The sequence below is a fragment of the Bos mutus genome, chromosome 22, assembly GCF_027580195.1.
Source record: "Bos mutus isolate GX-2022 chromosome 22, NWIPB_WYAK_1.1, whole genome shotgun sequence".
Taxonomy (NCBI): Eukaryota; Metazoa; Chordata; class Mammalia; order Artiodactyla; family Bovidae; genus Bos; species Bos mutus.
In genome coordinates, this window is record NC_091638.1 from 11,523,446 (window position 1) to 11,549,862 (window position 26,417).

The 26,417-nt window shown below is 43.3% G+C and overlaps 1 protein-coding gene across 2 annotated transcripts in view; it reads left to right on the forward strand.

Moving 5' to 3' along the window:
- Positions 1-4,585: 4,585 nt before the first annotated feature.
- CTDSPL (CTD small phosphatase like) overlaps positions 4,586-26,417 on the forward strand; it is a 124,705-nt gene continuing 102,873 nt past the window's right edge. Inside the window, exon 1 of one of the 2 annotated variants that reach the window (XM_070360506.1) lies at positions 4,586-5,001. In XM_070360506.1, coding sequence (XP_070216607.1) covers positions 4,923-5,001 — 79 coding nt within the window. In that variant the 5' untranslated portion in view covers positions 4,586-4,922. The remainder of the gene's footprint in view (positions 5,002-26,417) is intronic. The other variant, XM_070360507.1, reaches the window with a different exon arrangement.

A 26,417-nucleotide genomic window follows, 5' to 3' on the forward strand; every position in this document is an offset into this window, starting at 1 on the left:
TTTTATATTTGTCTCTCAAAAAATCTTATCCACCAATTTTTTCTGTTGAAAGAATCCTATTTAAATCAAGTGAATTGAAAAATATTAAATAGTGCAAGGACACTGCATGAGAGGAGTTTGGAAAATGTGACTGACCCAAGATTTTGGTGCACTGTCCTCTTAGAGCCCTTTTACTGTTTGTTTACTGCCTTCCTCTCTGGGGCTGGATGTGCTTTGCCTCTGATAACTGACACCTGTCCTTGGGTCACTGGGGCTGCTCTCTGCCATTCCCGGAGAGCCCAAAGTGCTGGGGGCTTAAGGCCCCCAGGACAGCTGCTAGATAGCACTGATGTGTGAGTATCATAATCCAGCTCCCCAGCCCTCATTTTGTGTTACTCTGAGATCTTGTGTCTAGAACAGAACCCAGCAGCACATAGTGGGTACTCAATATAATATTCATTGAATGAACAAATGATGCCAAGTGTATCGATCTGATCCTTTGTAATTTCTGGACTTTTTGTTTCTCTTAGGTCTTTACCATCCAAGATTTTTTAAAAAGCTTCCCCCATTATTTGTTCTGGTATATTTACATATGAATTTTCTATATTTAATTCACTGATCAATCTTGGTATCTTATAAGGTACCAAGGTCAATATGTTGTTTCCCTCATGGCTAATCAGTTGTCCCAGTAGCAATTCTGAAATCTTTCCTTCATCTGAAAAACCAAGATATTATGTAAGACTCATTCAGTGAGGTATTATGCAATCATGTAGAATGGTAGTTATGATGATTATGTCACCACATAGAAAAATGCTCACCTTATAATTTTAACCATGGTTTTTTTATAGCTACATAAAAATTATGTCAACATATGGGCAAGGACAGGGAAAAGAGGCTGACCTAAAGAGGATGATAGTGCTTTGGGTGAACTTGTCCTTTGATTTTTATTCATACTATGAAATAAATAATATATTGAAACTTTAAATGAATAGAATATAGAGAAGAAGGAGTGAAAGCAAGTTATTTTCTTGCTTGAACCTGAGATAAAGAAGGGAAAGATAGGTTTTTTATTCTATTTTTCAGGTGGTCTCAGGAAGCTGAGGAAGGTGGAGGATGCAGGTATGGGAAAATTGTTACTGGAGGGTCCTGGGGAAAATCTATAGGACAGGAAAGGCCAGACTGAAGATAATCTGTGTATAAAAATTACTTCCTTTGGCTCTGAGCTGTTTCCCAGCCTCAGCTAAGTAGCAGAACCTCTGACAGTCCCCCAACCAAAAGGAATCCAGACCTTACCTCACGTGAGTGCACATGCTCACATCACCTTGCCCTGGATAATGGGATGCTTCACTAACTGGGCAGCAGGGATGCTGATCTCTGTGTTTATATACCAAGAACTGTAGAACTGTATCACCTTGCACAGCTATCTCTGGCAGATCCCTCTCTGACCTCTTGGAATTTAATGGTTTTTAAAAATTCAATTCAGAGAACATTTGTGTGTATATATTATATATATATATTCTGTTCTTTTAAAGTTTCAACTTGTTCTATTCCATAAGTATTACTAGAAATCAAAGGACAGGTCCACCCAAAGCCCTATCATCTTCCTTGGGTTATATATATACACACATATACATATATATGAATGCATGTCTATGTATATATATTATTGAAATACAGTTGATTTACAATGTTGTGTCAGTACATCAGGGTGGTTCAGTCATACATATGTATATATACTCATTCGTGTTCTTTTCCATTATGGTTTATTACAGGATATTGACTATAGTTTCTTGTTCTATACAATAGGACCTTATTGTTTATCTGTCCTACGTGTAATAGCTTGCATCTGCTAGTCCCAAACTCCAATCCGTCCCTCCCCTGCCCGCACTCCCTCTTGGCAACCACAAATCTGTTCTCTATAAATGTGAGTCTGTTTCTGTTTCATAGGTAAGTTCACTTGTATCATGTTTTAGATTCCACGTGTAAGTGGTATCATATGGTATTTGTCTTTCTCTGCCTGACTTACTTCACTTAGTATGGTAATGTCTAGGTCCATCCAAGCAGCTGCAAATGGCATTTCATTCTTTTTATGGCTGTGTAATATTTCATTGTGTGTGTGTATATATATATATATGTAGCACATCTTCATCTATTCATCTGTCTATGGGCATTTAGATTTGTTTCCTTGTCTTGACTATTGTAAACAGTGCTGCTGTGAACATAGGGGGTGCAAGTTTTATTGGAATATGGGCCCAGGGTTGGGACTTGTGGATCATACATCAACTCTGTTTTGGGGGAGGTTGCACCAGGTCTTAGTTGCAGCACGTGGGATCTTTAGTTGTGGTATGCGAACCCTTGGTTGCATCATGTGGCATCTACTTCCCAAACCAGGGATCAAAAGCAGGCACCCTGCATTGAGAGTGTGGAGTCTTAGCCACTGGACCACCAGGGAAATCTCAACCCTGGTTTTTGCAGGGAACCTGCATACTGTTCTCCATAGTGGCTCTACCAATTTACATTACCACCAACAGTGTAGGAGGGTTCCCTTTTCTGCATTCAGAGAGCATCTTAACTTGCCAGCCCCTGGGCCAGCCATAATCTCAGAACAAAGAGAAAAGCATTATAAGTGGGGACAAGGGAAGTTCTCAGTGCCATGGGGCCCTAAGTTGCTCTGCACTAGGGAGGGTTAGGCCAGGCATGTGCTGGAGACTGGGTTACTCACACTAAGACTTGCCTTCCTAACCAGAAGGGCACTTTGCTTCAACCTTCATGGTTCAGCTGCCCCAGGCAATTCACTGCAGTCCCAAAGGAGCCGACATAAGAGCAGCTTACTCACAGGGGAGCACACGCGAGGCAGCCGGCTCCTGGCCCTACTCACAAGCTCAAAACCCAGATGTAACTTGAGGTCCTGGATTTGGGGGCAAATTCGCCGCCCCCACTACCTTATTAGGTAGCTCCTCTGAAATGTTTCTTACCTGCCTCGGCTACAGGGCCCCTGTCCCAGGACTGTCTCCCACACTGGAACCCTATCTGCTCCACCTGATGAAGAGACCGGCTAGGTCTGCTGGCTGCCCTTTGCCAGAAGCGCTTGGGGAAGTGTACTTGAAAACTTAGAGGTTAGTTGCTTCCCCTGGTGAGCACGCGACCTGGCTCCAGGGGTTCCAGGGGTCGTGGAGTGAGAAAACGTCCCACCAACCTGGCTTCCTCTAAGCCACGACGAGGATGGACGTGAAATGCGCGCGCAGGGCGCTCCACGCCGCAGTTCGCCCACTCAGCCGTGCCCACCTACGTCACGCACCGCGGGCCCTCCCAAATCCTCCTGATTGGTGGAGAGCAAGCACGAGCGCTCCCGCCCCGCTCCCGGGCCCGCCCTCCTGCGGCACTGCCCCGCCCCCTGGCATACTGGTCTTCCAGCGAGCGCCCCTTCCAAGTTGCAAAGGCGAAGGCGCGGGAGCGAGACGGCCCCCGGGCCCTCCAAGTGTGAGGGGGCACTTTGCCTTCATGCCAGCGCTCTGGCCCTCGCCCCAGGTTTGACAGTGGCTGCCTGCTCTTCAGAAGTACAGTCCCTGCTCAGCTCGGCAGCCACAGGCCCCTTACTCTCCTCAGCCTTCCACTCGCTCCCCAGGCTGGGCCCCTTATTGCAGAGCACCCGGAAATGCCCATTTTCCAGGTCCCGCTTGACGCCACGTGCCAGGAGGTTGGTCCCCGAAGACCCACAGTCCAGCACGCGGGCTCTCGAGGCCGATGCTGAAGTGGGTTCCTCAGGCATTCCATGCCTGGAGCCTCCAGCCCTGTCCGCGGACCCTTCCCCCACCCAACTCCTACTCTCTCCGGACCCTTCGGAATTCCCCACACTCTGGGACCTTCACCCCCGCCTCGCGCACCCTTGCGTCCCCCTGAACCTTCCTCACGCTCCCGAGTACTCACTCCCTCGCACCAGCGCCCCGAACCTCTCCGCGGGGTCGCTTCGCGGTAAGGGACCACTCTTAGCAGCCTCTATTCGCAAACCGCTGCCCTCCACGCCATGTGACTGAGCCCTCGCTTCCCGTGCCGGGATGTTCCTCACGCAGCACCTCCCCCAAGACACCCTCACGGGACCCTTCTCCCCATCCCTCGCCTCTACCTCCTATTCTTCCTTCCTTCTCCCGGTAAATATCCTTCCAAGGGCCCTCCTCACTCTCCCATCCGTGCGATCTCGCCTCGGACCCCGGGGCCCTACCCGCACCCCCGCGGGCCTCTGCCTAGCCCCCGACACCCCTCAGCGCACTCATCTGCCAGACTCCTCACGGCCTTCGCACCCCAGGCCGCTCACCTCACTCATCTTCCCAGGCCTCCTGACGCCCCACACACCTCGGCCCTCACATCTACCGCCAGGACCCCTCTGGAATCCCCTACACCCCAAGCCCGTCCCCCCCACCCCGCGTCTGCCCAAGAACCCCTCCCGCCCTCCACCCAGCGCTTCGGTCTCACCCCGCACCCCTCTCCCCCCGGGGCTGGCGGGCAGCGCCGGCGGCGGCGGAGGCCGGTCCCCCGGCCGGGACACACCCACCCGCCCGCCCTCCCGCTTTCCCTCGTTCCCTCCCTCATTCCCTCCCTCTCTCCCGCCCGCCCTCGCTCCTCGCTTGCTCCTTCCCCCTCGCCCGCTCCCGCTTCCCGCGGCGCCCGGCCTCCCGCTCCGCCTCTCCTTGCGCGGCTCTCCCGGGCGCGGCTCCGGGGTTCATGGTGACGAGGCGGCGGCCGCTCCAGCCCAGAGGCGGCGGCGGCGGCGGGAGCGGGGGCGCGAGCCCGGGCCGCCTCTCACAGAGCGCGGGGCCGGGCGGCGGGCGCGCCCAGGCGGCGGCGGCGAGCGCCCCCGGCCCGCGGCCCCGCGCGCCCCCCGCGCGCGCGCCCGTGCGCCTGGCTGCCGGGGCCGGGCCGGCGGGCGGCCGCCGCGCCGCGCACCCATGGACGGCCCGGCCATCATCACCCAGGTGACCAACCCCAAGGAGGACGAGGGCCGGGCCCCGGGCGCCGGCGAGAAAGGTAAGGAGGGGCGCGGGCCGGGCGCAGGCCGGGGGCGTGGGCACTCCCCGCGCGACCGGAGTTGGCTGCCGGGCGCTGGCGCGGGCTGGGGGAGGGGTGCGTGGGTGCGGGGTGCGCAGCAGGGAGGCGAGCGGGCGGGAGGGGGAGTGTGCCCGCGCCGCTCGGGGCGCGGGAGGGGGCGTGCGCCTTTCTCCGGGTGGCGGCGATGTGGGGGTGACCCTGCGGGCCAGGAGTTTGTGTGTGCGCTCACGCGACGGAGAAGTTGTGAGCCCGCGTGTGTTTCTGGCAGGTTGGAAGTGTGTGTGTCGTGTGTATGCAGTGGGCAGAGGTTGGAAGGCTATGTGTGCACTTAACGGATAGGTTGTGAGTGTGTGTGTCTATCGGATTACGTGTGTGTGCACTTGTGTGTGTACACTTGCATGCTGTGGGTATGCACAGGCCAACTGAGAGATGGTAAAGGTGTGTGAGCACCGGTTTTCCCGACAGGCTGTGAGTGTGCTTGTGTACATTATGTATGTTTGTGTGTACCTGACTAGGAGGTTGTGGAGTTGTGTGTGTGTGTGTGCCTGCATGAGCCCGAGCCTGCAGAGTTTGTATGTGTTCATTCCCTACAGAGTTTGTGTATGAACATGACTGTGAGCTCACAGCACTGAACTGGCAGGTTGAGTATGTTGTGCCCATGGACTGGCAGGGTGGTGTGTGTGTGTGTGTGTGTGTGTGCAGTTACACCTAGGAAGACTGCGTGTGTGCTGTGCCTGACGATGAGCCTGTGTGTTCACCCGACAGTGAGGCTGTGTGCTTGGGTGTGTTTAGTTGGTTGCGCAAGTGGGGTGGGGGGAGCATTGCTGAGCTAGCCCCCTGCTTGACTCTTGCTGTCTCAGTGGCACCTGTTGGGTGCATCTACAGGGTTTGGTGGCCCCTTTAGGGCCCAGCTCTAACGGACCCTCGGAGGAGCCCTTGGGTGCCAGGTGTGTCCCTCCCGGGAGAGCCGGCACGGTGCTGAAGCACCTGGTTTGATTCCAGCACATTTTGGCCCCATCACCCACCCCTCATTGCTCTTTTCCTTTGTGTCCCTGCCCCTCTTGGAGGCCTGTTGTCCCCCTCTCTCATGAGCCCTGGTTACTGTCCCTCTAGTAAGCTGGCCTGAGCTTTGGACAGTTTTGAAGGGCCAAGGAATCTGGCTTGTTTTGTTCTGTGACTAAATCTTCCTGCTGTGTGCCTGGCAAACACCTGCACTGAGGTCAGGAGCAGCCCACTGGGATGCTCCCCCCTCCCCTCTCCAAGCCTGGCCTTTGACTTTGGCAGAGAGTCAGATTTCTTAACATGTGTTACTAACCTTGCTGTGCCAGTTGGGTGAGGTGTGCAGCTCTGCTGAGGAGTGGCATGGGGGTGGGGGAAACACTCCATTACCTCTCCCCAGGCAGGAATCCCTGGGCAAGCCCACCAGAGTCACCCCTCAGATTGGCGATTTGTCAACTCATTTGCAGTTTCCATAGACCGTAAACACTGTGTGTCTGCAGACTTGTTTTCTTTTGTGTAAAATTAGAAATCAGACTCCCCCCAGGCATGTTTCTGTGCCTTACAGAGGGGCTGAAGCACTGGAGGAGGCTGCTCCAGATGGATCTCCATGTCTCTCTGGGGCCCAAGTGGGCAGCGCCTTGCTTGGTCTGGCCTTCCTGTTGCTGGGGCTGTTGGTTCCTGGGGCCCGGGCCTGCTGTCCCTGGGCTGGGCATGTCCCCTCAGGGACAGTTTGCTTGGAGGCATCGAGGAGATTTGATGCCTCTGCTTCTCCTCCAGTGTGGATTGAGTGCTTTGTGTGATGCTGTGCCAGAGAGAATCCACAGCTCTTGTGATGAGAGGTGTGGCAGAAAGCAGGAAAATGTTTGTCAGGACTTCAGCCTTCCTACTGCTCCCCACCTGATTGCAGGAGCAGGCGCCTCCCCAACTTTCTCTTTTCCTCTAGCTCCTAAACTTTTAAAAGTGGAGACAGTTATCCAAAATTCAAACCATGTACAAATATTCAAGGATAGTGCTTGTTCTATTCAAGGATGGTGCCTGTTCTATTCAACTTGTTTATGTTTCTTTTCATGACAATCTTGTATTATCTTTAACTGCTTATTTTGTTTGTTTTCTAGCGTCAGATTGGTTGGTTGATAACTGATTAGAGGAATTCCTTACCTGCCTCTCTGGGGTGGGGTCGGTGGCTTCTTGTAGTCAGTGCTTCTTGTTGAAGCATTAAAATCTTACTCAGTTTAGTTTCTCACTTTAAAGCAAAATAATTTGGGTTAACTATAGTGTGGCAATAAACTGTAGAACCTAGCTTTGGAATACTTTGCTCAGATTCATAAACCACTAAACATGTTTAACAATGTTTCTTGCTTAAGCATGTTGATATATTTAGACAGGCACAATGGATTTTGTTATCACTCAAGTTTTAGGTGAACTCTTAATCGTTTTGATTTTAGTTATGCAGCCTGAAATGTAAGATTTTGTGATAGGAAAGAAACTCTTGGTTTTAAAAGTTTACTTTTATTTTTTGTTCTTAAAATAGGATTAATAATGACTGCCTTTTGGGTTTGATTTGGATTAAATGAGATGAAGTCTGTTAAAGACTCTGCCTGGTTCACCAGTGTGTCACTGTTGCATATACCTTTCTTTAGGTGGAGGTTTGCAGAGGAAGTAGTAAGTGTGGGCTGGGGCCCGGGTTGTTTGCACAAGTTGAATTACTTTTTGACACTTTGCCACGTGGTAGTGAGCACTCAGACATGATTGTCCCTGTCGGAGGTGTGGCCTGTCACCGAAGATTTATTTTGTAATCGTGTTTGACTTGACTGATAGTATAAAGATACAGAGGCAGTTTTCGGTGTGAGTTTAGCCCAGGCTGCTTTACTATCTGGAAATTTACAAATCAATAAGAAAAAGTCTAACAATACAGTAGAAAAGTGGTCAAGAGATATGAACAAGAAAAATTGTAGAAGAGGAAATTTGAATGTCCAATAAATGTATGAAATGATGCTTTACTTCCTGTGAAATTTTTCTTCTGTGTCAGCTTGTTTAAACATTGAAATGACTGACAACATTCAAAGTAAACAAAAGTTTTGGGAAAGGAATACTGTTATAAACCTTTGTGGGAGAATGAAGTGAGTACAGACTTTTTAGAGAATATTTGAGTACTGAATCTCTTAGAAACATATTTGGCTGCAAGTAATAGAAAACCAGACTTAACACTGTAGCTTAACCTGGCAGAGGTTTATTCTTGTCACATAGCAAGCAGTCTGGAGGTACCTGTCGATAGCTTTAGTTCGGCAACTCATTAGTATCACAGCTGACATCACTGTGATTCCCTTAACTTTACTACATGTTGTAATGTGGCTGCCACCCCTTCAAACACCATAGCCACCTTCAGGGAAGGAAAAAGGTCCAGCTATTTTTAACTGGAAAGCACAAATATTGCTAGGGACCACCCAGCAAACTTTTGGTGATGTTTAATCGGCCAGAACTGGGTCACATGGTCACTCCAACCTTTGGTTTGGACGCAGGAAAGAAGATAATTGGGAATAGGTGGGAACGGGTATAATCTCAGCCAATCAACAATATTGGTGATACCTGTGAAGCCAGGTATACTTCTGGGTTTCTGTCCTAGAGAAAAAGCCTTATATATGCTACAGGAAACACATACAAGGATTTTCACCAATGTCTACATTGCTTGCAATATAAAAAATCGGAAACATCCTAAGTGCCAAAGGATTAGACTGTAGTACGTCAATACCACAAAATACTATAAGGCACTTAGAAAGAATGAATTAAATTAGATCTAAGGATACTAACACGCACATTTCCAAGAGATTTTAAAGCAGGGTGGGGGTAAAGTAATTGAATAATATAAACAGTGTGATCCTGTCTGTATTTTAAAAAATATCAGACACACAGACATAAAACTGTACATATGTCTAGAGACACACAAAAAATAATCTGAAAAAATACTTCAAACGAACAACAGTGATTTTCCCTGGGGAAAAGACTGAGCTGGAAAGTGAGGGAACTTTGCCTTTTTGTTTAAATATTAATGAAAATGTCCTTGTGTTTTACAGATGAATTTTTTTAACAAAAGGAAATTTCCCATAGCTATTTGGAGGAAAATAAGTAATTAAAGGGAGTTGAATAATAATAAAACAAAAGCCTCTCAATTAATATGCAACATTATCAAGCACATATCAGTTCTTGCTGAACAGTTAATTATTCTGTAAGCTAATGCATGTCCCTTGATGAGATTTCTGTAGGCAAGTTTGTTTTGGCAGATTTTTGGCCCAGGATACTAGGTATATTTCCTCCACATGTTTGCGACACTTAAGCTTAACTCAGAAACCTTTAACCTTTGGGCTGCTAACAAAATTACATCAAGGAGAAGATTCTTGGAAGCAATAGTTATTTCAGATGGTGGAACAAATTTGAAGTAGATTCAATTTGATTAACTTTTTAATATTAAACTTTTTATTCAGAAATGACTCTTAAGTTTACATGCAGCTGTAAGCAGTCACACTGACCCCCCTACCTAGTTCCCACTAATGTTAGCATCTTGCCAAACCTTTGTACAAAATCATTGGTGTGGTCAGGACACAGAATTCCATCAGCTCAAAGATCCCTCATGGTGCCGTTTTATAACTACACCTAGTTTTCTTCCATTCCCACTCCTTCTCAGCCTGTTGGAAACCACTCGTCTGTTCTTCATTTCTGAAATTTTGTCATTTTAGGAATGTGTATACATGGAATCAAACAGTGTGATCTTTTGGAGTTGACTTTTTTCATTCAGCTTAATTCTCTGGATTTTCAGTCAGGTTGTTGCCTATATCAGTATTTTCTTCTTTTTTATTGCAGAATAGTATTCCATGAGATGAATATACCACAGTTTAACCAATCACTCTTTGAAGAACATCTAATCGTTTCTGAATTTGGGCTATTACACATAAAACTGCTATAAACGTTAGTGGACAGGTTTTTGAGTAAAGAGAAGTCATCATTTCTCCAGGAAAAGTACCCAGGCATGCAATTGCTGGATCATATGGTAGTTGCATATTTGCTTTTTAAAGAAACTGCCAAACTGTTTTCCAAATTAAATGTACCAGTTTATAATCTCACCAGCAATTCTTGAAAGATCTAATTTCTCCACATCCTCACCAGTGTTCGATATCACCTTTTTGTATTAATCATTCTGATATGTGTGTAGTGGTATCTCATTGTGGTTTTAATTTGGATTTCTCTGATGGCTAATGATGTTGAACTTCTCTCCATGTGCTTTTTCCTTCTGTATATCTTCTTTGATGAGATGTTCCTTCTTGTCTTTTGTTCATGTTCTAATTGGATATTTCTTTCACTGTTGGGTTTTGAGAATTCTTTTCAATTCTCGATGTTAGTCCTTCATCAGGTATGTGGTTTGCAAATATTTCCTCCTTATCTGTAGCTTGTCTATTCATCCTCCTTACACAGTATTTTGCAGAACAAAAGTTTTTAATATATCAATTTTTCCTTCAATTGGTTGTGCTTTTGAGGTCAAGTCTAAGAACCCTTTATCTCACACTAGACCTGAGTGTTTTGTCATATGCTCTTCCCAAAAGTTTTGTAGTTTTATGTTTTACATTTAATACCATTATCTGTTGTGATTTCATTTTTGTAAGGTGAAAGTGAAAGTGTTAGTTGCTCAATTGTGTCTGACTCTTTTGACCACATAGACCATAGCTTACCAGGCTCCTCTGTTCGTGGAATTCTCCAGGCAGGAATACTTGGAGATCCCCCTTCTCCGGGGGATCTTCCCGACACAGGGATTGAACCTGAGTCTCCTGCACTGCAAGCAGATTCTTTATCATCTGAGCCGTCAGGGAACCACAACTAGATTAAGTTTTTTGTCTCTGACTGTCTAATCACTTTAGCCACATTTGTTGAAAAGGCTTTCCTTCCTCTTTCGAGTTTCTTTTGCATTTCAAATCAGTGTATCAGTCAAAAACCAGCGCGTCGTATTTGTGTAGGTCTCTGAGTTTTCTATTTTATTCCACTGATTTATGTGTCTGTCCCCTCTGCCTATACCACTGTCTTGGTTATTGTAGCTGTATATTAAGTCTTGAGATAGAATAGCCTGATTCCTCCAAATTTTGTCTTTTGTTTTAGCAGTTCTAGTTCCTTTCTCTATATATTCTATATATACATATATATTACAATAATCTTGTCTCTATCTACAGAAAGCTTGCTGAGATTTGATAGGAATCAAATTAAGCCTGTGTGTCAGTTTGGGGAGAATTAACATCTTCACTATATTGAATCTTCCAGTTCATGACCGTGGTCTTTCCATTTATTGAGATATGGTATTCTTTGATTCTTTCATCAGGGGTGTATAGGTTTTCAGCATACAAGTCCTATTAATGTTTTTATTAGATACGTATCTAAGTGGTTGCTGCTGCTGCTGCTGCTAAGTCGCTTCAGTCGTGTCCGACTCTGTGTGACCCCATAGACGGCAGCCCACCAGGCTCCCCCATCCCTCGGATTCTCCAGGCAAGAACACTGGAGTGGGTTGCCATTTCCTTCTCCAGTGCATAAGAAAGTGAAGTCACTCAGTCGTGTCCGACTCCTAGCGACCCCATGGACTGCGGCCCATCAGGGTCCTCCGTCCATGGGATTTTCCAGGCAAGAGTACTGGAGTGGGCTGCCATTGCCTTCTCCAATCTAAGTGGTTACATGTTTCTTTTTTTTTTTTTTTTTTTGAGTGATTTTAGTTATGTTTTTAATTTTGGTATTCACACGTTCGGTACTAGTATATAGGAATGCAGTTAATTTTGTATGTCTTTGTTATGTCCTCTATACTGAACTCACGTATTAGTTATAAGAGACTTTGTATGTTTTTTGAGGCTTTTAACATAGAAGGCTTTTAAGATGTCATCACATAAGAACATTTCTATTTCTTCCTTTCTGATTTGTATGCCTTTTATTTCTTTTTCTTTATTGTGTCGATGAAAACTTAGAGAAGTATGCTGAATAAGAGTTGTGAGAATGGACATCCTTACCTTGTTCCCATTTCAGTCTTTTACTGTTGTAAAAGTATATTGTTGGCTATTGTTGGCTGTTTGTGTATGTATGTGTGTGTATGTCTTTATTAAAAGGTTAAGGAAGTTCTCCTGTATTCCAGTTTTTCTGAGAGTTTTTATCAGAGATGGATGTTGAATTTTGTCATATGTTTTTCCTGTATCAATTGATATGATCATGTGAGTTTTCATCTTTGGTCTATTAATCTGGTAGATTACACTGATAGATTTTAAAATATTGAACCATCCTGTATGCCTAGAATAAGCCTCATGATTTTGTATGTAATTCTTTTTGTGTATTAATGAATTCTCATTGCCACCATTTTGTTAAGGATTTTTGCATCTGTATTCATGAGTGATATTGGTCTATGCTTTTCATTTTGGGTATGGTCTTTATCTAATTTGGTGCCAACTTTGTAAAGTAAATTGGAAAGTATTCTGTTCTCTTTTCTGGAAGAGATTGTGTAATACTGGTATTCATTCCCAGTGAAATCGTCTGGACCTGGAGATTTCTTTGGGTGGAATTTTTAAATGACAAATTCAGTTTCTCTAATAGTTATAGAGCTATTCAGATCATCTCTTTTATATGGGATAAGTTGTGTCATTTTTGTTTTTTGAGATTTGATGCATTTCATCGAAGTTGTCATATTTGTGTGTAGAGTTGTTCATAGTATTATTCCCTCATTATCTATTCGATGCTTGCAGGGTCTGAAGAGACAGCCCCTGTTTCTAACATCCCCACTTTCATTTGTAATATTGGTAATTTGTGTCTTCCATCTTATTTTTTGGTGAGACTTGATAGAGGTTTCTCAATTTTCTTGATCTTTAAAAAAAAAAAGACCCATTTTGTATTTCACTGATTTTTCTCTACCACTTTTAATGTTTTCAAGTCAACTGATAATCTTTTCTGTTCTTTATTATTTTCCTTCCTTATGCTTGATTTGGGTTTATTTTGCTCTTTTTCTAGGTTCTTGGAAGGGAACTTAGATTATTGATTTGAGACGTTTCCTTTTCCTAACATATGCATACTGTGCCACACGTTTTTCTCTTAGTATTATTTTTGCAATATCTCGCAAATTCTGATGTTATATTTTCATCTTCATTCAGTTCAATGTATTATTTTATAGAAAACTTCTTTTTTAATTTAGCTATTTTATTTAATTTTGTCTGTGCTGGGTCTTGGTTTCTGCGAGCCGGGGCTACTCTGCAGTTGCGGTGCGCAGGCTTCCGATTGCGGCATGCAGGCTTTGCGGCATGCGGGCTTCAGTAGCCGCGGCTCCCCAGCTCTAGTGCACAGGCTCACTAGTTGTGATGCACAGGCTTGGTTGCCCCACAGCATGTGGAATCTTCCTGGACCAGGGACTGAACTCATGTCCTCCACACCGGCAGGCTGATTCTTAACCACTCGACCACCAGGGAAGTCCTCGATGTTTGTTGTTGTTGTTTTTTAATATGGGCTTTATTTTTTAGGTTGGTTTTAGGTTCATAGCAAAACTGAGCAGAAAGTGTTCCCGTGTAACACTGACCCCACACAGTTTCAGCTCATCTGGGTAAATGCTGAGGAGCACCGTTGCTGTACTGTATGGTGAGAAGGCTTTTTGTTTCGTGAGAAACTGTCAAACTGTCTTCCAAAGTATCTGTATCATCTTTAGTTTTCAGAAGTTTAGTTATGATATGTCTCAGTGTGGATTTCTTCAGGTTTATTCTATTGGGGATTCACTTAGCTTCTTGAATTTGTAAGGTTGTCTCTTACAAAATTTGGGACGTTTTCAGCCTTTATTTTCTGAAGTACTTTTTTAGCCCTGCTCTTTTCTCCTCTTCTCCTGGGACTCTGATGACACAAATATGAGGTCCTTTGTTACAGGCCCACAGGTTTATCAATACCAACTACTCTTTAAAAAAAAAAAAAACTCTTCTGTCTGTTGATTCAGATTGGGCAATTTTGTCCTATCTCTGAGTTCAGTGATTTGCTCCTAGTCCCCTCCATTCTGCTATTGAGCCTATCCACAAGTTTTTTATTTCAACTTTTGTTTCACTTAAAATTTGCCATTCAGTTTTTCTTTATGTCTTGTTTTCCTTTGCTAAGACTTGCTGTGTCTTTGCTGAGGCTTTCTGTTTCCATTTGTTTTCAATATCTTCCTAATTGCTTTTACCATAGCTGCTTGAAAATTTTTGTCAGGTAATTGTAATAGCTTTCTTGGTGTTGGCCTCGATTGTCTTTTTTTCGTTGAGTTTGAGATCTTCTGGCTCTTGGTGTAACAAGTGAATTGCAGTTGAAATCTGGACTTTTTCTTATCATGTTATGAGAGTCTGCGTCTTATTTAAAGCTTCAGTTTTAGTTGGTTTTCTCTGACACTGCTCCAGCAGAGAAGGGGAAACACTGCCCCATTATTGCCAGGGAGAGGTAGAAGTCCAGGATCTCCACTTGACCTCTCCTGACAAACTGATGGGCAGGAAGGGAGTTTCAGCTCCCACATGATCTCTGTAGTGGGAGTGGGTGAGGCTAAAAACCCTGAATCTTCTTGTGCCTCCTCTGACACCTTGGTAGGAATGGAAGTCCAGGCTAGCCACATGGTCTTCACTGGCACCACTGGGAGAGGGAGGGACCCATTACCAGCAGTTAGGAGTGAAGGTCTCTTCTCCCCACATGGCTTTCTCAGCCACTGCCCCAGCAGGGTGGGGGTGCCTCCTTATACCCTGGTTGGGGTGGAGATCTACATGCCCTTTGGGGTTTGCTGACCTCGGTGGGGTTGGGGCCACAGTGTGTGCGTGTGTGGTGTTCTCTGCAGCAGAGCAGTTTTATTATCTGAAAGTTTCCTGTCTTGCTAGACTGTCCCTTTTCTGGTCCTTTGGTTACAAAGAATAGGCTTCTGAAAGGACTTTTTTTTTTTTTTTTTTGTCAGCAGCTGTTGATTTTTGCCCATATCTAGCTCCTTTGGCTCTGAGTTTGGGTTATATGAGGCAAAAGAAAACCCAGGGGTCACCAGCCTTGGTTTAAGCTCTCAGCTCCCTCCCTGCTCTGCCTTCTTCCCCCCACCTTTCAGTCAGCTTGTGTTTGCTCTATAAACTGGGCTTTTAGTTGTACTAGTGGACAGATTAGGAAGAATTATACTCCATCTTCTTGGAAGTAGAAGTCCCCTGATTAATTTTTAGACCTATCCAAATTGTTTTAAGGAAGACTAGAATTGCAGAGTTGTCCCTTTAAAGGTTTATTTCAGCAAAGTGCTAGTGACTGATGTAAAAGTCAAATTGGGTTAGTGCTTTGAGAATCTTGATTGTCCCTGAAAAAGAGAAATGATAATGAATTCAGTGTGAAATCAAGTCTAGATCAGTGGGGCTTCAGTGACAACTGTTGTTGAGCCAGCCTTCAAAGGATGCATTCTTAAGCTTTCGTCTTAACACCAGAATTTAGATCAGCATTCTCGAATATCCTGAGTTAGATGTATTTTTGATCTAATATTCTGTTTGATTGGCAAGCAGGTTTAAACCTGTATCTTATCTTTCATTTTGTTTCTCAATTGAGAAAGCATCCATTTAAGTATATAGAAATGTCTTCCTGGGGTAAACACAAAGGAGCTTATCTCTGGTTTTAGCGCTGCTGGTTACTACTGGACAGAGCTCTCTGGCCAGTGACTGGAAAACTCTTCTTCTGTCTGTGCTGCCCTGGACGTAGGTCTGGGGGCTTCCAAAATTTGCCCCAGACTGCACTTGACTGCAGTGGCCCACGTCACAGGGGAAGTCCATATGCAAACGTAGGACTATACAGCCTCAAGTTTAACTCTGGAGCATTTGTTTATTTTCAGCCCAGTTTTATTGAGATGCAGTTGACATGTGACACTATTGAAGTTTAAGGTATACAGCATAATGACGTGACATACATACATATACACACATATAGTGAAATGATTACTACAGTGAGTTTGAACATCCATGACCTCATAGTTACCAGTTTTTTTTCTTATGATTATAATTTTTAAGATTCACTTTCTTCAGTTCAGTTTCAGCTCAGTTGCTCAGTCGTGTCCAACTCTTTGCGACCCCATGAATCTCAGCACGCCAGGCCTCCCTGTCCATCACCAACTCCCGGAGTTCACCCAGACTCACGTCCATTGAGTCAGTGATGCCATTCAGCCATCTCATCCTCTGTCATCCCCTTCTCCTCCTGCCCCCAATCCCTCCCAGCATCAGAGTCTTTTCCAGTGAGTCAACTCTTCACATGAGGTGGCCAAAGTACTGGAGTTTCAGCTTTAGCATCATTCTTTCCAAAGAAATCCCGGGGCTTATCTCCTTCAGAATGGACTGGTTGGATCTCCTTTCAGTCCAAGGGACTCTCAAGAGTCTTCTCCAACACCACAGTTCAAAAGCATCAATTCTTCCGCGCTCAGCCTTCTTCACAGTCCAACTCTCACATCCATACATGACCACTGGAAAAACCATAGCCTTGACTAGATGGACCTTTGTTGGCAAAGTAATGTCTCTGCTTTTGAATATGCTATCTAGGTTGGTCATAACTTTCCTTCGAAGGAGGAAGCGTCTTTTCATTTCATGGCTGCAGTCACCATCTGCAGTGATTTTGGAGCCCCCCAAAATAAAGTCTGACACTGTTTCCACTGTTTCCCCATCTATTTCCCATGAAGTGATGGGACCGGATGCCATGATCTTCGTTTTCTGAATGTTGAGCTTTAAGCCAACTTTTTCACTCTCCACTTTCACTTTCATCAAGAGGCTTTTGAGTTCCTCTTCACTTTCTGCCATAAGGGTGGTGTCATCTGCATATCTGAGGTTATTGATATTTCTCCCAGCAATCTTGATTCCAGCTTGTGTTCTTCCAGTCCAGCATTTCTCATGATGTACTCTGCATATAAGTTAAATAAGCAGGGTGACAATATACAGCCTTGACGAACTCCTTTTCCTATTTGGAACCAGTCTGTTGTTCCATGTCCAGTTCTAACTGTTGCTTCCTGACCTGCATACAAATTTCTCAAGAGGCAAATCAGGTGGTCTGGTATTCCCATCTCTTTCAGAATTTTCCACAGTTTATTGTGATCCACACAGTCAAAGGCTTTGGCATAGTCAATAAAACAGAAATAGATGTTTTTCTGAAACTCTCTTGCTTTTTCCTTGATCCAGCAGATGTTGGCAATTTGATCTCTGGTTCCTCTGCCTTTTCTAAAACCAGCTTGAACATCAGGAAGTTCACAGTTCACATATTGCTGAAGCCTGGCTTGGAGAATTTTGAGCATTACTTTACTAGCATGTGAGATGAGTGCAATTGTGCGGTAGTTTGAGCATTCTTTGGCATTACCTTTCTTTGGGATTGGAATGAAAACTGACCTTTTCCAGTCCTGTGGCCACTGCTGAGTTTTCCAAATTTGCTGGCATATTGAGTGCAGCACTTTCACAGCATCATCTTTCAGGATTTGGAATAGCTCAACTGGAATTCCATCACCTCCACTGGCTTTGTTCGTAGTGATGCTTTCTAAGGCCTACTTGACTTCACATTCCAGGATGTCTGGCTCTAGGTGAGTGATCACACCATTGTGATTATCTGGGTCGTGAAGATCTTTTTTGCATAGTTCTTCTGTGTACTCTTGCCATCTCTTCTTAATATCTTCTGCTTCTTTTAGGTCCATACCATTTCTGTCCTTTATCGAGCCCATCTTTGCATGAAATGTTCCCTTGGTATCTCTAATTTTCTTGAAGAGATCTCTAGTCTTTCCCATTCTGTTGTTTTCCTCTATTTCTTTGCATTGATCACTTTCTTAGCGACTTATGAATATACCACCCAGCATTGTGAACTCTAGTGATCATGTTGCTCATTAGATGCCTGTTGCTTGTTATCTTATAATTGGAGCTTTGTACCTTATGACCACCTTCACCCAATTCCTTTGCCCCTCACCCTCTGCCAACCTCAAATCTGATCTCTTTTTCTGTGACTTTGGTTTTGTTTTGGAATCCACATATAAATGAGATCATAAAGTTTTTGTCCGTCTCTGACTTATTTCATTTACCATGTCTTGCCCCCAAGGTCCATCCATGTTGTTACAACTTCTGTTTATGATAGAATAATATTCCTTTATATAATATATATGTGAATATATATATGTGTGTGTGTGTGTGTGTGTGTATATATATATAAAAAGAGTCTTCTTTATCCATTCATGTGACAGTGGACACTTAGGTTATTTCCATGTCTTGACTATTATAAATAATGTTGTAATGAGTGTGGGAGTACAGACACCTCTTTGGGATAGTGATTTTGCTTTCTTTGGATATATACCCAGAAGTGAAGCCAGTGGCTTTTTCTCTTTCAGTGAAATTCAGTGACTTTTTCTCTTTCGGCAGTGGAGGAAGGGGAATACATGATAGGGCCACTGGGTTCACTGAGTCCTTTCAGCCAGGAATTGGCAGAAGTCAAGAAACACTCTGGCCACAAACAGTTCTAGATTTACATATACATATATAATATGTTTTTCACTTGCTTTGGCAGTAATATATGATGCTAAGGTCAAGGGAAATGTCAGGATTCTGTTGGGAAATGTTGAGGTATAATATTTACCTTGGAACTTATTTTCCAGATTTTAAATCATGATTTATCAGACATTTGAAGTTCAATATTTTTAATGACCCAGCTTTCTTTTTAAAAATCTACTTTCATTAAATAGTATCTTTCCCTTTACTCTTTTAACGTTTATTTTACTATTTTTAAAATGAGAATGTATAGTCAGTGCTTTATTTAAAATTAAATTAGGCAAATATTTACACTTATGACTTTGAAATAGCACATAATGGAGCAAAGGCTTAGGAACCGCCTGTAGCACTGGGTTAGGATGTGGACATTTTTGTATTTGGGGTCAGCACGGAAAACACTGGTGGCACAGTTCTCTGAAACCAGGGCCTGATAAACAGTGGTCTGTATGGACGCTAAGGATTATGTAATCACCTAAGTAATCACTCATTTTGATTCTGAGTTAAAAACTGCTTTGAGTTAAAAACTGAAAGATTTCTTTGTAATTATAACTTGTATTAAGGCTACTTGCCAAAAATGTTTTAAAATCCTGGTACTCAAAGCGCTTTAAAAAGTGAAGAGAAGTGGCTTAGTGTGTGATGGCTGATGCTATTCTTACCTTTCATAATTAGTGTTTAACCTAAGCTTTCAGTGTTTCAGGGTATCTGGAAGAACAAACCACACTCCTTTGTCAACACAGCTTGAATAAATGTAGCCTTTCGGTGTCAAAGTGAAGTCAGTGTTCCAGTAAACATGCATCCTGTAGTCAGCGTTATGTGTGATGTCTCCCTCTGCGTCCTGTCCAGGAGCCAGCTTCCGTGCTCAGCATACCATAAATCTGTTCTGAGTATTTGACTCAGTCATGTCCAGATCAGAAACCAATGACTTTAATTCCATAGACCTCCATCAGAGCCGTATTTTCTTACCCCATTTTTGAGGCAACAGTTTAACAGATTTAATTTTTGCTTTGGTTAGAACAAACACATTTCATGTTAGTCATCCACCAGGCATATACAGTTGGAGGAGCTGTTAACTCTGTCAAGGGTATGAGTACTTACTGGTGAGCATGAATTTTTCTATCCCATAGGATACTCTGTTTCACTGCACAGGCTTGACTTCTTGATTTTTTTTTTAAGTTTTTTAATAAGGTAAACTTACATATAATAAAAATCATTCTTTTTGATGTAACCCAAAATTAGAAAGCTTCCTAGGTGGCTCAGTGATAAAGAATCCACTGTCAGTGCAGGAGATGGAGGTTCAATCCTTGGGTCAGGAAGATCCCCTGGAGAAGGGAATGGCTACCCACTCCACTATGCTTACATGGGAAGTCGCATGGACAGAGGAGCCTGGTGGGCTTACAGTCCATGAGGTTGCAAAAGAGCTTGACTCGAAGAGCGACTTAGCAATAACGACAAAAGTTGGAAAGTTCTGTGAGCTTTGCCAAACTCATACAGCTATGTAACCACCTCCGTAATCAAGATAGAGAACATTTCCGTGATTCACAGAGTAACCCCTGTGCCCCTTCGCCGTTACCTGCCTTCCACACTCAGCCCAGAACAGCTCTCTCTTCTCTCCGCTTCCTTCCATTTTCTGAAACTTCATCTAAACAGAATCATGCCGTCTGGAGCCTTGGGCGTTTGGTTTCTTTCACTTAGCAAAATGCTTTTGAAGCGCCTCCAGGTGGTTTCCTGTGTCAGTTCTTTGTTGGTATTTCTTGCTGAATAGTATTTGATTGTATGCGTGTGCCAGTTTGAAAGTATATATTTAACTTTATTGTTAAAAAAACTACCAAACAGTTCTCCAGAGTAGCGGTGCTGTTTTGCATCTCCACCGGTCGTGTATGACTCTTCTAGTGGCTCGGTATCAGCACCTACTTAGCATTGTCAGTTTTTAAATTTTAGCCATTCTGACAGACAACTAGTGGTATTTTGTTGGGGTTTTAATTTCTATTCTCTTAACAACTGATAATGCTGATATTCTTTTTATGTGCCATTCACCTTTTGGCGAGGTGTCTGTTCGTACTGTTACCAATTTAAAAAAACAGTAGATTATTTGATTTATTATTATTGAGTTTGAGAGCTTTTTTATATATATATTCTGGATACAAGTACTTCGCTGAATATGTCTTTTGCAAATATTTTATCCTAGTCCATGACCTGTCTTTTCATCCTCTAAGCAATGTCTTTGACTTTCCAATTTTTTTGTGGTTAAACACAGTTTACATTAAATTTACTGTCTTACAATTTACTTAATAATTGTATATTCTAAATTGTATACAATTCAGTGATAATGACTACATCCGTGTTGTTGTGAGTGTATCACCACCATCCATCTCCAGAACTCTTTTCACCTTGAAACTCTGAAGCGCTGTACCTGTTAAATAACTGCCCATTGTCCCTCTCCCCAGCCACTGGCAGCCGTCTTTCTGCTATCTGTCTCTTGTTTTGACTGCCCTACTCATGTAAGTGGAATCAGGCAGTATTTGTCTTTACATGACTGACATTTCACTTAGTATAAAGTCCTCAAGGTGGATCCGTTTGTAGCATGCCAGAATCCATTTGTAGCATTTCTTTTTAAGGTTATATTGAGAGAGAAAGAGGGAGAGAAAAATACATATGTATTAGATATCTTTTTACAGACGTGGTATGTTAAAGATACCACATTTTGTGTATTTATTCGTATGTCAGTGGACACTTGGACGGCTTCCATGTAGTAGCCATTGTGAATACTGCTGCTGTGGACGTGGATATGCAATTACTTGTTTCAGTCCCTGCTGTCAGTACTTAGGGATGTATATTCAGGAGTGGAATTGTGGCATCGCACGGTAATTGTATATTTAAATTTTTGAGCAACCACCATACCTGCTGTCCCACAACAGCTGTACCATTTTGTGTTGAAGCCCAGTACAACAAGGATGCCAGTCTCTCCACATCTTCACCAGGACTGTTACTTTCTTTACTGATAGTAGCTGTCCTGATGGGTTCAAGGTGTTGATGATGTCATTTGAAGAGCAGAAATTGAAGTTTGTTTGCATGTGAATGTTCAGTTGTTTCCACATCAGCTGTTGAAGAAACCATGCTTTTTCTATTGTATTGCCTTTGAATCTTTATCAAAAAATCAGATGACTGTATGTGTGTAGGTCTGTTTCTGGCCTCTGTTCTCTCCTTAAATTTTGATCAGCCTCCTTAATGTGAAGCAGTGTGAAGCTTAATATAGTACCAGCCCTCCCTCAGAAGTAAATTTTTGGTCATGATTTAAGCAGAAGAGGAGACCAAGACATTTTACAATCTGGCCGGGCAGATTTACTCTGCATTTTGCAGTGAAGGGTGTTCTGAAAGACAAAACCTATGACTTTCTCCACGCTTTTTTAGGAACTTACCCAAACAGACTTTGTACATTATATCTTTTTCCAGGTTTAAAATTGGAGCTGAGAATTTCTTCTATCTTGAGTATCCTTCTGCAGAAAGCTAATACAAAAGTACAAGATAAGATAAACAAGCATTTGAGTTTAAAATATAATCTCCCATAGTTATACAATAGTGTAAAAATAGTGACTATCTTGATGGAATCCAGGAAACAGAAGCATAGAATGTCACCAGAACAGAAACAAATGTGCTAAGCCTCAGCTCTGCCGAGAGTACCTAGGCTCCAGAGAACATGGGGGACACCTTTCAGGCTGTGCACAGGTAGCTGACCACCCCCCAACACACAAAATAAGGAAGTGTTTCTATTACCTAAACAAAAGAGAAGAGCCTGGCAGTTACTGGGTAGCTTGAGTTCTTTTGCCACCAGGTAAATAAACCAGGTGAAACCTACCTGAGAGCAAAATCTTCATCCAGGTGGTATGACCCAGTTTGTATAGAGACCACCATCTGTTTGCCACTGATGTTAAGACATCGCTTAAAAAATGATGTTGAGATGATCAGCATCTCAGAGGTGGAAGACCAGTTCACTTCAGTTCAGCCGTTCAGTTGTGTCCAACTCTTTGCGACCCCATGGACTACAGCATGGCAGGCTTCCTTGTCCATCACCAACTCTCAGAGCTTGCTGAAACTCATGTCCATTGAGTCAGTGATGCCATCCAACTATCTTATCCTCTGTCGTCCCCTTCTCCTCCTGCCTTCAGTCTTTCGAAGCATTAGGGTCTTTTCCAACAAGTCAGTTCTTCACAGCAGGTGGCCAGAGTATTGGAGCTCAGCATCAGTCCTTCCAATGGATATTCAGGACTGATTTCCTTTAGGATTGACTGGTTGGATCTCCTTGCAGTCCAAGGGACTCTCAAGAGTCTTCTCTAACACCACAGTTCAAAAGCACCAATTCTTCGGCGCTCAGCATTCTTTATGGTCCAACTCTCACATCCATACATGACGACTAGAAAAACCATAGCTTTGACTAGATGGACTTTTGTCAGCAAAGTAATGTCTCTGCTTTTTAATATGCTGTCTAGGTTGGTCATAACTTTCCTTCCAAGGAGGAAGCGTCTTTTAATTTCATGGCTGCAGTCACCATCTGCAGTGATTTTGGAGCCCACGAAAATTAAGTCTGTCCCTGTTTCCATTGTTTCCCCTCTATTTTCCATGAAGTGATGGGACTGGATGCCATGATCTTAGTTTTTTGAATGTTGACTTTTAAGCCAGCTTTTTCACCTTCCTCTTTCACTTTCATCAAGGGGCTCTTTAGTTCTTCTTTGCTTTCTGCCATAAGGGTGGTATCATCTGCATATCTGAAGTTATTGATATTTCTCCTGGCCATCTTGATTCCACCTTGTGCTTCCTCCAGCCCAGCATTTCTCATGATGTACTGTGCATATAAGTTAAATAAGCAGGGTGACAATATACAGCCTTGACATACTCCTTTCGCAGTTTGGAACCAGTCTGTTGTTCCATGTCTGGTTCTAACTGTTGCTTCTTGACCTGCATACAGATTTCTCAGGAGACAGGTAAGGTGGTCTGGCATTCCTGTGTCTTGAAGAATTTTCCAGTTTGTTGTGATCCACACAGTCAAAGGCTTTGGCATAGTCAATAAAGCAGAAATAGATGTTTTTCTGGAACTCTTTTGCTTTTTTGATGATCCAACAGATGGCAATTTGATCTCTGGTTCCTCTGCCTTTTCTAAATCCAGCTTGAATGTCGGGAAGTTCACGATTCGTGTACTGTTGAAGCCTGGCTTGGAGAATTTTGAGCATTATTTTGCTAGCATGTGAGATGAGTGCAGTTGTGTGGTAGTTTGAAGACCAAGTCAGTGGCTAAACTTCTTTTCTGTCTTCCTGTCTTCTTTATCCACAAGCCTGCTGGATGTAAATTACCAAAGGACAGCTCTGATCATGCTCAAAGGTGTTTCTCACTGGCCTTAAGATAAAAACATGGTGTTTCATAGCCTGTAGTCCTTCACAGACTGGGCCACCTTTATAGACTCCTGTCCAGGGATCCCCTTCCACGTGGTGATGATCTGAACCCAAACGTGCTGTGCATTTCACTCCATTGTGCACGTGCTGGTTTCTCTTATCAGATGCCTTTTCCTTTATATGCCTGATGGATTCTTCTTATCCTCCCAGATCCATCTCAAACGTCACCTTCTCCTGTCACCTTCCTGCACTGTCTGAGCAGGGTGCAGGAAACACAGGATAATGTTCAAGAACACGGGCTTGGGTTTGAATTCCAGCTCTATCACTTTTGAGTTGTGTGAACAAGTTGTTAACCTCTCCACTCCTTCATTTCATAGTGGTACATACCTAATGGGTGTATGAGGATTATATATTAACAATATGTATGTGTGTGTATATAGTACATATCAAAATGCATAAGTATTTAATAAACATGTCATTGTTATTATTATCTCCAGTTCGTTTAGTCAGCAAACATTTATTTAACACCCATTGTATGCTATTCACCTGTACCAGGGACTTGGGATGCACAGATAAGTGAGCCCTGGCTGTGCTTTAAGAGGAGGATATTCAGAGTGCCATGCAAGCTGCCACTTATTTTATGGTGACTGTCAAGTACTGTACATGTGGATCTCAGTTCATCCTCCAACAGCCTTAAGATACAGATATTGTAATCCCCAATGAGGCTTAGAGAAGTTAATAAGTAGCTTGCCTGTATGATCTAGAACATGTAGATATGTCCCTGCCAAACAGTGGCGCCAAGCCTTAAACCACTGACTGACTCTGTTCAAAGGAAATTTAGGAAATATTTGGAGAATATCATAAGCCCTTTGAGATTTACATCTTGAAAGACAGCAACCATATTTTTCTGAAAGATGCTTCTTTCTGCTTCTGCCAGAGGCAGCATATTTAACAGGATAAATTCTAGAGCTCACCCAAGTTGACAGGCCACATTTTCTTACAATTCATTTTCTGTTATTTACATAATAAATTCTGTTTCCTTGAGTCTCGCTATTAACTCTTAAATCTCATCAACACTCTTCATATTCAGTTGTGAACTGTGAATAGTAGAAATGAGAGGAGCTAAAGTTTATAGTGGAGGTTAAGAGTCCCATCCATGGGGTTCTTGGGGTAAGAATAGCTTCTATCTCTTAAAATTCTGGCAGAAGTGATAGGCTTCACTATTAATACTTATACACCATGTCTAAGTGTGTAATTAAAAGTGGAATGTTGAGATATTTTAGAAGGATGGGATGCTAAGAAGGCTCTTAAAGATTCTTGAATCCCATTGTATTGGTCAGACTTCTAAATGGCAAAACACAGAATCCACCTAAACTATTCTAGGCAGAAAGGAATTAGTCAAAAGAGTTTAGTGGCTTGTAGACCCTCTGGTAAGGCCACAGAACTAGATTTGGCTGTTTCACAGCCAGAAAAGACATTGAACTATATCTTAGAACTACCTTGCCCTCACTTGTTGCTGGTTCAGCTCAGAAGCATCACCACAAGCGTGCTTGTTCTCCCTTAAACTTGGTGATCATTTTCTAAGAATTATTAGAAATAAAAGGAAGCCAGTGCCTGTAGGGCCACTTGATTCTCTTGAGGTATATGCTCGTTTGAGGAGCTGGGCTGAGATCTAGTTAGAGAAGATCTTATAAAAACAAAATCCTAGATAAATAAATTGAGTCATGTTCAGACAATGAAATAATATACAGCAATTAAAGGGGATGTGCCGAGCCACATCTTTTCACAAGGCTCAGATTTTAAAATGTGATGTTGAACAAAAACACATAGAGGGTGATAGCAAACCAGGAAAATTTGAGAGCATGCAAAAATAGCCTCTATAGGGTGTGCATGTATGTAAAACTACAAAAACATCCCCAGTGGTTGTTTCTGGAGATGGGGAACAGGGAGTGGGACCAGGAAAGGCTACACAGGTAGCTTCCATTGTATCTTTAATGTTTTGTTTCCTATGGACTATTTTCTTGAGAGAGATACAAGCAAAATGTTAAGCAATCCAAGATCTGAGTAGTTGGCTAGCCCAATATATAGCTGTCTGTTATATTTATTCTCTCTACTTCTCTGTATATCCAAGGGTTTCATAATTTAAAATGTTAATCCCGGGCTTTAGTTGTGTATTGAGGTAAATTTTAAAAAAAATATCGCCTCCTCTCCATAGAGATAAATTCAACAGAAGCAGTAAAACTGCAGTTATTGAATTTAGCTGGTTCTCTTCCTGAAAGAAGGGAGTTGAGGAAGGTATCCGAAACGCTTGGTCACTGAGCTTTCCAGAGGGAGTGTAAGCGGCCCTCAGTTGCAGCTCCGGCTGTGCTGGTCGCACCCCAGTCCTGCCACGTTTCTCTCAGGTGGCCTTCTGCTGGGTGTCATGAGTGCTGGGCCTGGAGCCAAGCTGGCTTTGTGCAGCATGCTGGCCACAAAAGTCCATGTTGGTTTAAAATGC